Source organism: Salmo salar, chromosome ssa16 (assembly GCF_905237065.1).
Source record: "Salmo salar chromosome ssa16, Ssal_v3.1, whole genome shotgun sequence".
Classification (NCBI taxonomy): Eukaryota; Metazoa; Chordata; class Actinopteri; order Salmoniformes; family Salmonidae; genus Salmo; species Salmo salar.
Genome location: NC_059457.1, coordinates 59,210,834 through 59,227,382, shown reverse-complemented (window position 1 = coordinate 59,227,382; position 16,549 = coordinate 59,210,834). Strand labels below are relative to the sequence as shown.

General features: G+C 46.8%; 1 protein-coding gene across 10 annotated transcripts in view; it reads right to left on the bottom strand.

Annotated features, from left to right (window-relative positions):
- The window catches only part of rp2 (RP2 activator of ARL3 GTPase), a 36,628-nt gene that overhangs the window by 582 nt on the left and 19,497 nt on the right, over positions 1–16,549 (bottom strand). Inside the window, exons 2-7 of one of the 10 annotated variants that reach the window (XM_045697515.1) lie at positions 15,258–15,926; positions 4,482–4,596; positions 2,251–2,336; positions 641–1,296; positions 522–601; positions 48–187 (exon numbers count right to left, since the gene is read on the bottom strand). In XM_045697515.1, coding sequence (XP_045553471.1) covers positions 1,213–1,296; positions 2,251–2,336; positions 4,482–4,596; positions 15,258–15,926 — 954 coding nt within the window. In that variant the 3' untranslated portion in view covers positions 48–187; positions 522–601; positions 641–1,212. Of the gene's footprint in view, positions 1–47; positions 188–481; positions 499–521; positions 1,297–2,250; positions 2,337–4,481; positions 4,597–15,257; positions 15,927–16,549 lie in introns of those variants that run through there. The other 9 variants (XM_045697514.1, XM_045697512.1, XM_045697518.1 and 6 more) reach the window with 9 other exon arrangements.

Genomic DNA, 16,549 nt, shown 5'->3' with positions numbered 1-16,549 from the left:
GTTGATTAACCTGTCCTCTCTCCTACCTGCCATCACTATGTTGATTAACCTGTCCTCTCTCCTACCATCATTATGTTGATTAACCTGTCCTCTCTACTACCTACCATCATTATGTTGATTAACCTGTCCTACCTACCATCACTATGTTGAATAACCTGTCCTACCTACCATCATTATGTTGATTAACCTGTCCTACCTACCATCATTATGTTGATTAACCTGTCCTACCTACCATCATTATGTTGATTAACCTGTCCTCTCTACCATCACTATGTTGATTAACCTGTCCTACCTACCATCATTATGTTGATTAACCTGTCCTACCTACCATCATTATGTTGATTAACCTGTCCTCTCTACCATCACTATGTTGATTAACCTGTCCTACCTACCATCATTATGTTGATTAACCTGTCCTCTCTCCTACCTACCATCACTATGTTGATTAACCTGTCCTCTCTACCATCATTATGTTGATCAACCTGTCCTCTCTCCTACCTGCCATCACTATGTTGATTAACCTGTCCTCTCTACCATCATTATGTTGATTAACCTGTCCTCTCTCCTACCTACCATCATTATGTTGATTAACCTGTCCTACCTACCATCACTATGTTGATTAACCCGTCCTCTCTCCTACCTACCATCATTATGTTGATTAACCTGTCCTACCTACCATCACTATGTTGATCAACCTGTCCTACCTACCATCATTATGTCGATCAACCTGTCCTACCTACCATCATTATGTCGATCAACCTGTCCTACCTACCATCATTATGTCGATCAACCTGTCCTACCTACCATCATTATGTTGATCAACCTGTCCTACCTACCATCACTATGTTGATTAACCTGTCCTACCTACCATCATTATGTTGATCAACCTGTCCTTCTCCACTACCTACTAGTATAAAAAATATACAAAAATAATCCTTGGTTGTGTAGTAAGTTGTGATTGAAGTGTATATCAGTGGTGTAGTTGTGGTGTATATCAGTGGTGTAGTTGTGGTGTATATCAGTGGTGTAGTTGTGGTGTATATCAGTGGTGTATATCAGTGGTGTAGTTGTGATTGAAGTGTATATCAGTGGTGTAGTTGTGATTGTGGTGTATATCAGTGGTGTAGTTGTGATTGAAGTGTATATCAGTGGTGTAGTTGTGATTGTGGTGTATATCAGTGGTGTAGTTGTGATTGTCATACAGTGACTGAATCACAAGCCCATCTGCATGTCAGCAAAGTTGAAGAAGTTGTCCACATCTCGAGAGGAAGTATTTCTGTTGTCTGAAACAAACACCTGCAGGGAACAGGACAGAAAACAAGACTTACTTCACATACAGGAACTATTTCATTAGCTAGTACAGTTCTGACTAAAACTTTCAGTACAATTCATAAAATCTTGAGATCTTTTTAAAATTGTATTTTACCAGGTTAGTCTCATTGACATTAAAACAATAAATGTAAAACATTTTTTTTAAATTATAACCCTTTTAAATAAGAGATGAAACCCCTTTTTCTCCCCAATTTCGTGGCATCAAATTGGTAGTTACAGTCTTGTCTCATCACTGCAACTCCCGTACGGACTCGGGTAAGGCGAAGGTCGAGAGCCGCGCATCCTCCGAAACACGACCCAACCAAGCCGCACTGCTTCTTGACACAACGCCCGCTTAACCCGGAAGCCAGCCGCACCAATGTGTCGGAGGAAACACCGTACACCTGGCGACCTGGTCAGCGTGCACTGCGCCCGGCCCGCCACAGGAGTCGCTAGTGCGCGATGGGATAAGAACATCCCTGCCGGCCAAACCCTCCCCTAACCCGGACGACGCTGGGCCAAACCCTCCCCTAACCATGAAGCTGGGCCAAACCCTCCCCTAACCCGGACGACGCTGGGCCAAACCCTCCCCTAACCCGGACGACGCTGGGGCCAAACCCTCCCCTAACCCGGACGACGCTGGGCCAAACCCTCCCCTAACCCGGACGATGCTGGGCCAAACCCTCTCCTAACCCGGACGACGCTGGGCCAAACCCTCCCCTAACCCGGACGACACTGGGCCAAACCCTCCCCTAACCCGGACGACGCTGGGCCAATTGTGCGCCGCCCCATGGGTCTCCCGGTCGCGACAGAGTCTGGAACCGAACCCAGAATCTCTAGTGGTACAACTAGCACTGTAATGCAGTGCCTTAGACCACTGCGCCACTCAGTAGGCCCGACAATAAATGTTTTGTCTAGAGATGGCAGGAATACTGTTACCTTGGTTCCACTGAACATGTCGCTGGCCATGCTATTGCAGGCCTCCACTACCCCATCCCCATTCAACTCCAGGGCCGTCACTGGGCCTGTGGCAAGAAGAGAGGATTTTCAGAAATGCATTGGCCTAATCATCATAAGCACTAAATCAACTCATTAACACAATTCTTTCCTTCAGCTATGAGGATTTTATCCCCCCCCTTTCTCTTGGTTCAAAGGTCATCATACATCACAGAGAACCAGCAAACCGATTTACATTTGACATTTTTATTTTTTTTTACATTTAAGTCATTTAGCAGACGCTCTTATCCAGAGCGACTTACAATAGTGAATGCATACATTTCATTTCATGCATTTTTTTTTTGTACTGGCCCCCCGTGGGAATCGAACCCACAACCCTGGCGTTGCACACACCATGCTCTACCAACTGAGCTACAGGGAAGACCGATGTCAGCCCTAGTCTCAAACCGAAGTCAGCCCTAGTCTCAAACCGAAGTCAGCCCTAGTCTCAAACCGAAGTCTGCCCTAGTCTCAAACCGAAGTCAGCCCTAGTCTCAAACCGAAGTCAGCCCTAGTCTCAAACCGATGTCAGCCCTAGTCTCAAACCGATGTCAGCCCTAGTCTCAAACCGAAGTCAGCCCTAGTCTCAAACCGAAGTCAGCCCTAGTCTCAAACCGATGTCAGCCCTAGTCTCAAACCGATGTCAGCCCTAGTCTCAAACCGATGTCAGCCCTAGTCTCAAACCGATGTCAGCCCTAGTCTCAAACCGATGTCAGCCCTAGTCTCAAACCGAAGTCTGCCCTAGTCTCAAACCGATGTCAGCCCTAGTCTCAAACCGATGTCAGCCCTAGTCTCAAACCGAAGTCCGCCCTAGTCTCAAACCGATGTCAGCCCTAGTCTCAAACCGAAGTCAGCCCTAGTCTCAAACCGAAGTCAGCCCTAGTCTCAAACCGAAGTCAGCCCTAGTCTCAAACCGAAGTCAGCCCTAGTCTCAAACCGATGTCAGCCCTAGTCTCAAACCGATGTCAGCCCTAGTCTCAAACCGATGTCAGCCCTAGTCTCAAACCGATGTCAGCCCTAGTCTCAAACCGAAGTCTGCCCTAGTCTCAAACCGAAGTCTGCCCTAGTCTCAAACCGATGTCAGCCCTAGTCTCAAACCGCTGTCCGCCCTAGTCTCAAACCGCTGTCCGCCCTAGTCTCAAACCGATGTCCGCCCTAGTCTCAAACCGAAGTCAGCCCTAGTCTCAAACCGAAGTCAGCCCTAGTCTCAAACCGAAGTCTGCCCTAGTCTCAAACCGAAGTCTGCCCTAGTCTCAAACCGAAGTCTGCCCTAGTCTCAAACCGAAGTCTGCCCTAGTCTCAAACCGAAGTCTGCCCTAGTCTCAAACCGAAGTCTGCCCTAGTCTCAAACCGAAGTCTGCCCTAGTCTCAAACCGAAGTCTGCCCTAGTCTCAAACCGAAGTCAGCCCTAGTCTCAAACCGAAGTCAGCCCTAGTCTCAAACCGAAGTCAGCCCTAGTCTCAAACCGAAGTCAGCCCTAGTCTCAAACCGAAGTCTGCCCTAGTCTCAAACCGATGTCAGCCCTAGTCTCAAACCGATGTCAGCCCTAGTCTCAAGCCGATGTCAGCCCTAGTCTCAAACCGAAGTCTGCCCTAGTCTCAAACCGATGTCTGCCCTAGTCTCAAACCGATGTCTGCCCTAGTCTCAAGCCGATGTCAGCCCTAGTCTCAAACCGATGTCTGCCCTAGTCTCAAACCGATGTCTGCCCTAGTCTCAAACCGATGTCAGCCCTAGTCTCAAACCGAACCAGAACCAGCAAACCGATGTCTGCCCTAGTCTCAAACCGCTGTCAGCCCTAGTCTCAAACCGCTGTCAGCCCTAGTCTCAAACCGCTGTCCGCCCTAGTCTCAAACCGCTGTCCGCCCTAGTCTCAAACCGCTGTCCGCCCTAGTCTCAAACCGCTGTCCGCCCTAGTCTCAAACCGATATCCGCCCTAGTCTCAAACCGATGTCCGCCCTAGTCTCAAACCGATGTCTGCCCTAGTCTCAAACCGATGTCAGCCCTAGTCTCAAACCGATGTCTGCCCTAGTCTCAAACCGATGTCTGCCCTAGTCTCAAACCGACTATTGAATGATTAACACAGATGATACACGGATTGTCTGCAGGCCCTGGTCAAAAGTAGTGCACTATATAGGGAATAAGGTGCTATTTGGGACAGTCTTTGTGTTCCTTACCGTTGGTGATCCACTCTAGGAGTCCCTCTGCCTCGTTCTGGAACACTCTGCTGACATCCTCGGGGCGCATGGACACTTCCTTAGTCTGGATCAGCACAAACCCTTTCCCAGAGGCCTGGAGTTAATACAGACAGGAAGCAATGACACCGTTAAACCCTTTCCCAGAGGCATTGGAGTTAATACAGACAGGAAGCAATGACACCGTTAAACCCTTTCCCAGAGGCCTTGGAGTTAATACAGACAGGAAGCAATGACACCGTTAAACCCTTTCCCAGAGGCCTTGGAGTTAATACAGACAGGAAGCAATGACACCGTTAAACCCTTTCCCAGAGGCCTTGGAGTTAATACAGACAGGAAGCAATGACACCGTTAAACCCTTTCCCAGAGGCCTTGGAGTTAATACAGACAGGAAGCAATGACACCGTTAAACCCTTTCCCAGAGGCCTTGGAGTTAATACAGACAGGAAGCAATGACACCATGAACACAAATAATATATGCCATTCAGTAGACGTTTTCTTCCAAAGCACTCATATCAGTCCATCTGGACTGTAGGCTGTTCTTATCATAGCCCAGGTATCAGACTGGTGCTGACTCACACACACACTCACCTCGCACCAAAGTAATCCTACCTTGTTATGAAAGAGACAGTAGGCCTAGAGTATATTTAAGAAGTGACGAAAGCATTCATGTGGATTGTTTTAGAGTTTGATGACTATACACATCCAATCCTGGGTGCATTATCCTAGATTTTAAAGTCAGTCCAACCAAAATTAACCATATTACACTAACAAATGTTGCTTCGCTTGCCCTTGCCTTTATTTGACATGTACAGTTGAAGTCGGAAGTCTACATACACCTTCGCCAAATACATTTAAACTCAGTTTGTCACAATTCCTGACATTTAATGCTAGTAAAGATTCCCTATTTTAGGTCAGTTAGGATCACCACTTTATTTTAAGAATGTGAAATGTCAGAATAATAGTAGAGAGAATGATTTATTTCAGCTTTTATTTCTTTCATCACATTCCCAGTGGGTCAATTTTGGCCCATTCCTCCTGACAGAGCTGGTGTAACTGAGTCAGGTTTGTAGGCCTCCTTGCTCGCACACAGTTTTTCAGTTCTGCCCACAAATTTTCTATGGGTTTGAGGTCAGGGCTTTGTGATGGCCACTCCAATACCTTGACTTTGTTGTCCTTAAGCCATTTTGCCACAACTTTGGAAGTATGCTTGGGGTCATTGTCCATTTGGAAGACCCATTTGCGACCAAGCTTTAACTTCCTGACTGATGTCTTGAGATGTTGCTTCAATATATCCATATCATTTTCCTACCTCATGATGCCATCTATTTTGTGAAGTGCACCAGTCCCTCCTGCAGCAAAGCACCCCCACGACATGATGCTGCCACCCCCGTGCTTCACGGTTGGGATGGTGTTCTTCGGCTTGCAAGCCTCCCCGTTTTTCCTCCAAACATAACGATGGTCATTATGGCCAAACAGTTCTATTTTTGTTTCATCAAACCAGAGGACATTTCTCCAAAAAGTACGATCTTTGTCCCCATGACCACAGTCTGGCTTTTTCATGGTGGTTTTGGAGCAGTGGCCTCTTCCTTGCTGAGCGACCTTTCAGGTTATGGCGGTTTTGGAGCAGTGGCTTCTTCCTTCCTGAGCGGCATTTCAGGTTATGTCAATATAGGACTCGTTTTACTGTGGATATAGATACTTTTATATCTGTTTCCTCCAGCATTTTCACAAGGTCCTTTGCTGTTGTTCTGGGATTGATTTGCACTTTTCGCACCAAAGTACATTCATCTCTAGGAGACAGAACGCGTCTCCTTCCTGAGCGGTGTGACGGCTGCGTGGTCCCATGGTGTTTATACTTGCGTACTATTGTTTGTACAGATGAACGTGGTACCTTCAGGCGTTTGGAAATTGCTCCCAAGGATGAACCAGACTTATGGAAGTCTACCATTTTTTTTCCTGAGTTCTTGGCTGATTTCTTTTGATTTTCCCATGATGTCAAGCAAAGAAGCACTGAGTTTGAAGGTAGGCCTTGAAATATATCCACAGGTACACCTCCAATTGACTCAAATTATGTCAATTAGCCTATCAGAAGCTTCTAAAGCCATGACATCATTTTCTGGAATTTTCCAAGCTGTTTAAAGGCACAGTCAACTTAGTGTATGTAAACTTCTGACCCACTGGAATTGTGATACAGTGAATTATATGTCTGTAAACAATTGTTGGAAAAATTACTTGTGTCATGCACACAGTAGATGTCCTAAAACTAACTTGCCAAAACTATAGTTTGTTATTAACAATAAATTTGTGGAGTGGTTGAAAAACGAGTTTTAATGACTCCAACATAAGTGTATGTAAAAGTCCGACTTCAACTGTACATTACAACAAAGCTCGTACAGCTCTTAATACAGGGATCTTATTGTAGTGAGATATTCCCAAACTGGGGTACGCAATTTCTTCCCATTGTCAAACAGTCCGTTTATATTTTCCACCGGGGCTATACCTTTATATACACTTGGGTGAGGTTTTTTTTCCCCCCTCGCCCGAGTAGCCTCGTTTCACTGCCAAAAATATAATGAACATCCAATCACATTAACGTTTACTCTCTCGTGGGAATTCCTCTAACGGTAGCCAATCTTAGCTGCTGCTCATGTTGGTGTCTGTACTGATGGAGCAAAAGCCATGACAGGGAGACATAGTGGAGTGGTAACGAGCGTGCAAGCAGTTGCTCCCGACGCCACGTGGGTCCACTGCAGCATCCACCGGGAGGCTCTTCCTGCCAAGGGAATGCCTGACAGCTTGAAAGACGTTTTGGACACTACAGTGAAAATGGTTAACTTTGTTAAAGCAAGGCCCCTGAACTCTCTTTTATTTTCAGCACTATGCAATGATATGATTTTTTTGTGTGCGCTCAGAGTATCCTGCTTTGGCAAATCCTGCTGTTAAGACACTGATGCCCTTTGCAACCACATACCTATGTGAGAGTGGATTCCTCGGCCCTCACTAGCATGAAAACTAAATACAGGCACAGACTGTGTGGAAAATGATTTAAGACCGAGACTCTCTCCAATACAACCCAACGTTGCAGAGTTATGTGCATCCTTTCAAGCACATCCTTCTCATTAACCTGTGGTGAGTTATTCACAATTTTTGATGAATAAATAAGGTTTTATATGTAAGATGGTTAAATAAAGATCAACATTATTGATTATTATTATTTGTGCCCTGGTCCTATAAGAGCTCTTTGTCACTTCCCTTGAGCTGGGTTGTGACAAAAACTCACACTCATTCTTATGTTTAATAAATGTATCGTATAGTGTGTGTGTTGCAGGCTACAATGATGGCAGAAAACAACATTTGAGAGTGCGCTGACCCTGGTGCTAGAGGGGGTACAGCTGGAGGTTGAATGTTTGAAGGGGTACGGGAATATAAACAGTTTGGGAACATCTGCTGTGGTGGATTTTAAAGGTGAGGTCAAGAGCTGACCACAGCTTGAAGAAGATCGACCAGTTGGGTGCAGCACAACGACGACGCACCAACAGACTAGTAAACAATGACGACGCGCCAACAGACTAGTAAACAACGACGACGGCGCACCAACAGACTAGTAAACAACGACGACGACGCACCAACAGACTAGTAAACAACGACGATGACGCACCAACAGACTAGTAAACAACGACGATGACGCACCAACAGACTAGTAAACAATGACGACGCACCAACAGACTAGTAAACAATGACGACGCACCAACACCAACAGACTAGTAAACAATGACGACGCGCCAACACCAACAGACTAGTAAACAATGACGACGCGCCAACAGACTAGTAAACAACGACGACGCGCCAACAGACTAGTAAACAACGACGACGCGCCAACAGACTAGTAAACAACGACGACGCGCCAACAGACTAGTAAACAACGACGACGCGCCAACAGACTAGTAAACAACGACGACGCAGCAACAGACTAGTAAACAACGACGACGCACCAACAGACTAGTAAACAACGACGACGCACCAACAGACTAGTAAACAACGACGACGACGCACCAACAGACTAGTAAACAATGACGACGCACCAACAGACTAGTAAACAATGACGACGCACCAACAGACTAGTAAACAACGACGACGCACCAACAGACTAGTAAACAACGACGACGCACCAACAGACTAGTAAACAACGACGACGCACCAACACCAACAGACTAGTAAACAATGACGACGCGCAAACAGACTAGTAAACAACGACGACGCACCAACACCAACAGACTAGTAAACAATGACGACGCGCCAACAGACTAGTAAACAATGACGACGCGCCAACAGACTAGTAAACAATGACGACGCGCCAACAGACTAGTAAACAATGACGACGCACCAACACCAACAGACTAGTAAACAATGACGACGCACCAACACCAACAGACTAGTAAACAATGACGACGCACCAACACCAACAGACTAGTAAACAATGACGACGCGCCAACACCAACAGACTAGTAAACAATGACGACGCGCCAACACCAACAGACTAGTAAACAACGACGACGCACCAACAGACTAGTAAACAACGACGACGCACCAACAGACTAGTAAACAACGACGACGCACCAACAGACTAGTAAACAACGACGACGCGCCAACAGACTAGTAAACAACGACGACGCGCCAACAGACTAGTAAACAACGACGACACGCCAACAGACTAGTAAACAACGACGACGCGCCAACAGACTAGTAAACAACGACGACGCGCCAACAGACTAGTAAACAACGACGACGGCGCACCAACAGACTAGTAAACGACGACGACGACGCACCAACAGACTAGTAAACAACGACGACGACGCACCAACAGACTAGTAAACAACGACGACGACGCACCAACAGACTAGTAAACAACGACGATGACGCACCAACAGACTAGTAAACAACGACGATGACGCACCAACAGACTAGTAAACAATGACGACGCGCAAACAGACTAGTAAACAACGACGACGCACCAACAGACTAGTAAACAACGACGACGCACCAACAGACTAGTAAACAACGACGACGCACCAACACCAACAGACTAGTAAACAATGACGACGCACCAACACCAACAGACTAGTAAACAATGACGACGCGCCAACAGACTAGTAAACAATGACGACGCACCAACAGACTAGTAAACAATGACGACGCACCAACAGACTAGTAAACAATGACGACGCACCAACAGACTAGTAAACAATGACGACGCACCAACACCAACAGACTAGTAAACAATGACGACGCACCAACACCAACAGACTAGTAAACAATGACGACGCGCCAACACCAACAGACTAGTAAACAACGACGACGACGCACCAACAGACTAGTAAACAACGACGACGCACCAACAGACTAGTAAACAACGACGACGCACCAACAGACTAGTAAACAACGACGACGCACCAACAGACTAGTAAACAACGACGACGCACCAACAGACTAGTAAACAATGACGACGCGCCAACAGACTAGTAAACAACGACGACGCGCCAACAGACTAGTAAACAACGACGACGCGCCAACAGACTAGTAAACAACGACGACGCGCCAACAGACTAGTAAACAATGACGACGCGCCAACAGACAAGTAAACAACGACGACGCACCAACACCAACAGACTAGTAAACAACGACGACGCGCCAACAGACTAGTAAACAACGACGACGCGCCAACAGACTAGTAAACAACGACGACGCACCAACACCAACAGACTAATAAACAACGACGACGCACCAACAGACTAGTAAACAATGACGACGCACCAACAGACTAGTAAACAACGACGACGCGCCAACACCAACAGACTAGTAAACAACGACGACGCACCAACAGACTAGTAAACAACGACGACGCACCAACAGACTAGTAAACAACGACGACGCACCAACAGACTAGTAAACAACGACGACGCGCCAACAGACTAGTAAACAACGACGACGCGCCAACAGACTAGTAAACAACGACGACGCGCCAACAGACTAGTAAATAACGACGACGCGCCAACAGACTAGTAAACAATGACGACGCACCAACACCAACAGACTAGTAAACAACGACGACGACGACGCACCAACAGACTAGTAAACAACGACGACGACGACGCACCAACAGACTAGTAAACGACGACGCACCAACAGACTAGTAAACGACAGCGAACCAACAGACTAGTAAACAACGACGACGCACCAACAGACTAGTAAACAACGACGACGACGCACCAACAGACTAGTAAACAACGACGACGACGCACCAACAGACTAGTAAACAACGACGACGACGCACCAACAGACTAGTAAACAACGACGACGACGCACCAACAGACTAGTAAACAACGACGACGACGCACCAACAGACTAGTAAACAACGACGACGCGCCAACAGACAAGTAAACAATGACGACGCGCCAACAGACTAGTAAACAATGACGACGCGCCAACAGACTAGTAAACAATGACGACGCGCCAACAGACTAGTAAACAATGACGACGCGCCAACAGACTAGTAAACAATGACGACGCGCCAACAGACTAGTAAACAATGACGACGCACCAACAGACTAGTAAACAATGACGACGCACCAACAGACTAGTAAACAATGACGACGCACCAACAGACTAGTAAACAATGACGACGCACCAACAGACTAGTAAACAATGACGACGCACCAACACCAACAGACTAGTAAACAATGACGACGCACCAACAGACTAGTAAACAATCACGACGCACCAACAGACTAGTAAACAATCACGACGCACCAACAGACTAGTAAACAACGACGACGCACCAACAGACTAGTAAACAACGACGACGCACCAACAGACTAGTAAACAATGACGACGCACCAACACCAACAGACTAGTAAACAATCACGACGCACCAACACCAACAGACTAGTAAACAATCACGACGCACCAACAGACTAGTAAACAACGACGACGCACCAACAGACTAGTAAACAACGACGACGCACCAACAGACTAGTAAACAATGACGACGCGCCAACAGACTAGTAAACAATGACGACGCGCCAACAGACTAGTAAACAATGACGACGCACCAACACCAACAGACTAGTAAACAACGACGACGCGCCAACAGACTAGTAAACAACGACGACGCGCCAACAGACTAGTAAACAACGACGACGCACCAACAGACTAGTAAACAATGACGACGCACCAACAGACTAGTAAACAACGACGACGCACCAACACCAACAGACTAGTAAACAACGACGACGCACCAACAGACTAGTAAACAATCGACGACGCACCAACAGACTAGTAAACAACGACGACGCACCAACAGACTAGTAAACAACGACGACGCACCAACAGACTAGTAAACAACGACGACGCACCAACAGACTAGTAAACAATGACGACGCACCAACAGACTAGTAAACAATGACGACGCACCAACAACGACTAGTAAACAATCACGACGCGCCAACAGACTAGTAAACAACGACGACGCACCAACAGACTAGTAAACAACGACGACGCCCCAACAGACTAGTAAACAATGACGACGCCCCAACAGACTAGTAAACAATGACGACGCCCCAACAGACTAGTAAACAACGACGACGCACCAACACCAACAGACTAGTAAACAACGACGACGCACCAACAGACTAGTAAACAACGACGACGCACCAACAGACTAGTAAACAATGACGACGCACCAACAGACTAGTAAACAATGACGACGTGCCAACAGACTAGTAAACAACGACGACGCACCAACAGACTAGTAAACAACGACGACGCACCAACAGACTAGTAAACAACGACGACGCACCAACAGACTAGTAAACAACGACGACGCACCAACAGACTAGTAAACAACGACGACGCACCAACAGACTAGTAAACAACGACGACGCACCAACAGACTAGTAAACAACGACGACGCACCAACAGACTAGTAAACAACGACGACGCACCAACAGACTAGTAAACAATGACGACGCGCCAACAGACTAGTAAACAATGACGACGCACCAACAGACTAGTAAACAACGACGACGCCCCAACAGACTAGTAAACAATGACGACGCCCCAACAGACTAGTAAACAATGACGACGCCCCAACAGACTAGTAAACAATGACGACGCCCCAACAGACTAGTAAACAATGACGACGCCCCAACAGACTAGTAAACAACGACGACGCACCAACACCAACAGACTAGTAAACAACGACGACGCACCAACAGACTAGTAAACAACGACGACGCACCAACAGACTAGTAAACAATGACGACGCACCAACAGACTAGTAAACAATGACGACGCGCCAACAGACTAGTAAACAATGACGACGCACCAACAGACTAGTAAACATTGACGACGTGCCAACAGACTAGTAAACAATGACGACGCACCAACAGACTAGTAAACAACGACGACGCGCCAACAGACTAGTAAACAACGACGACGCACCAACACCAACAGACTAGTAAACAACGACGACGACGCACCAACAGACTAGTAAACAACGACGACGACGACGCACCAACAGACTAGTAAACAACGACGACGACGACGCACCAACAGACTAGTAAACGACGACGACGACGCACCAACAGACTAGTAAACGACGACGAACCAACAGACTAGTAAACAACGACGACGACGCACCAACAGACTAGTAAACAACGACGCACCAACAGACTAGTAAACAACGACGACGACGCACCAACAGACTAGTAAACAACGACGACGACGCACCAACAGACTAGTAAACAACGACGACGCACCAACAGACTAGTAAACAACGACGACGCGCCAACAGACAAGTAAACAACGACGACGCGCCAACAGACAAGTAAACAATGACGACGCGCCAACAGACTAGTAAACAATGACGACGCGCCAACAGACTAGTAAACAATGACGACGCGCCAACAGACTAGTAAACAATGACGACGCGCCAACAGACTAGTAAACAATGACGACGCGCCAACAGACAAGTAAACAATGACGACGCGCCAACAGACTAGTAAACAATGACGACGCGCCAACAGACTAGTAAACAATGACGACGCGCCAACAGACTAGTAAACAATGACGACGCGCCAACAGACTAGTAAACAATGACGACGCACCAACACCAACAGACTAGTAAACAATGACGACGCACCAACAGACTAGTAAACAATGACGACGCACCAACAGACTAGTAAACAATGACGACGCACCAACAGACTAGTAAACAATGACGACGCACCAACAGACTAGTAAACAATGACGACGCACCAACAGACTAGTAAACAATGACGACGCACCAACACCAACAGACTAGTAAACAATGACGACGCACCAACAGACTAGTAAACAATCACGACGCACCAACAGACTAGTAAACAATGACGACGCACCAACACCAACAGACTAGTAAACAATCACGACGCACCAACAGACTAGTAAACAACGACGACGCACCAACAGACTAGTAAACAACGACGACGCACCAACAGACTAGTAAACAATGACGACGCACCAACAGACTAGTAAACAATGACGACGCACCAACACCAACAGACTAGTAAACAATCACGACGCACCAACACCAACAGACTAGTAAACAATCACGACGCACCAACAGACTAGTAAACAACGACGACGCACCAACAGACTAGTAAACAACGACGACGCACCAACAGACTAGTAAACAACGACGACGCACCAACAGACTAGTAAACAATGACGACGCGCCAACAGACTAGTAAACAATGACGACGCGCCAACAGACTAGTAAACAATGACGACGCACCAACACCAACAGACTAGTAAACAACGACGACGCGCCAACAGACTAGTAAACAACGACGACGCGCCAACAGACTAGTAAACAACGACGACGCACCAACAGACTAGTAAACAATGACGACGCACCAACAGACTAGTAAACAACGACGACGCACCAACACCAACAGACTAGTAAACAACGACGACGCACCAACACCAACAGACTAGTAAACAACGACGACGCACCAACAGACTAGTAAACAACGACGACGCACCAACAGACTAGTAAACAACGACGACGCACCAACAGACTAGTAAACAACGACGACGCACCAACAGACTAGTAAACAATGACGACGCACCAACAGACTAGTAAACAATGACGACGCACCAACAGACTAGTAAACAATGACGACGTGCCAACAGACTAGTAAACAATGACGACGCACCAACAGACTAGTAAACAACGACGACGCCCCAACAGACTAGTAAACAATGACGACGCCCCAACAGACTAGTAAACAATGACGACGCACCAACAGACTAGTAAACAACGACGACGCACCAACACCAACAGACTAGTAAACAACGACGACGCACCAACAGACTAGTAAACAACGACGACGCACCAACAGACTAGTAAACAATGACGACGCACCAACAGACTAGTAAACAATGACGACGTGCCAACAGACTAGTAAACAATGACGACGCACCAACACCAGAAGGACCTTGAGTCACTTCCTCATCTGGAGGATGACCAGTAGTTTACATCAGAAGGACCTTAACGGAAAAGCCAAAAATAGAACCATTGCAGCAAGGGAAGGAGACCTTTAACTGTATGACAAAGTCTCTAACCTTCCCTCCTCCTCATTTTTTAAAATTACTTTAAGTCATATAGCAGACTGTCTTATCTCCTCACCCTCCTACCTCCCTCCACTTGCTCACCTCATCAATGAGTTTCCGGGCGTTAGCAGTGGTGTAGTCCCCAGCGAAGAACACAAACAGACAGGACTCGTCACTCTCCTTGCGTCTGCCTCCTTTGGTCATGGGCACGATGCTGCGGGAAGCCTCAGCTGAGACCCGGACTGATTTAAACTCTGACTCCGGGTCAGGGGCTGGGACATGGTCCAACACCACAGTGTCCTCAGGTAGCAGGCTCCAGTTGGTCTCCCCTGAGACGGGCGTGAAATCATGGACGTTGCTCCAGTTGTTGTTGAAGATGCTGAGGCCTGCGTCCTTGAAGTGGAAGGCCAGTTCGGGGTAGTAGTACTGGAAGCAGCCGAACTTCATCCCCGTGGACGCCTCGATGATGGGCTGAGTGGCACAACACAGGAACACATCCATCTTCTGACAGTCCCTGGTCCTGAACTGCTGACAAGCCACCACACACTTGATATCCTTACAGTCCCTGAAGAACACACTGCCCTTCACTGGACCCATAACGATGCAGCAGTTAGTGCAGTCGTCGATGGTGATGGTGGCGGAGTGGTCCAACACGAAGATCTTACAGTTGTCACAGTCCTGGATGACAAACTGCTGTCCGTTCAGCTTGCCTGGCAGACGGCCCACCGTGACGTCCTTCAGCCCCGTTAGCATGAAGTCCTTAGGGTCAACCTGCATAGAGACAGATATTAGATCCTTAGGGTTAATCTGGATAGAGACAGATATTAGATCCTCAGGGTTAATCTGGATAGAGACAGATATTAGATCCTTTGGGTTAATCTGGATAGAGAGAGATATTAGATCCTCAGGGTTAATCTGGATAGAAACAGATATTAGGGTTAATCTGGATAGAGACAGATATTAGGGTTAATCTGGATAGAGACAGATATTAGATCCTTAGGGTTAATCTGGATAGAGACAGATATTAGGGTTAATCTGGATAGAGACAGATATTAGTTCCTTAGGGTTAATCTGGATAGAGACAGATATTAGGGTTAATCTGGATAGAGACAGATATTAGTTCCTTAGGGTTAATCTGGATAGAGACAGATATTAGGGTTAATCTGGATAGAGATAGATATTAGATCCTTAGGGTTAATCTGGATAGAGACAGATATTAGATCCTTAGGGTTAATCTGCATAGAGACAGATATTAGGGTTAATCTGGATAGAGACAGATATTAGATCCTCAGGGTTAATCCGCATAGAGACAGATATTAGGGTTAATCTGGATAGAGACAGATATTAGTTCATTAGGGTTAATCTGGATAGAGACAGATATTAGTTCCTCAGGG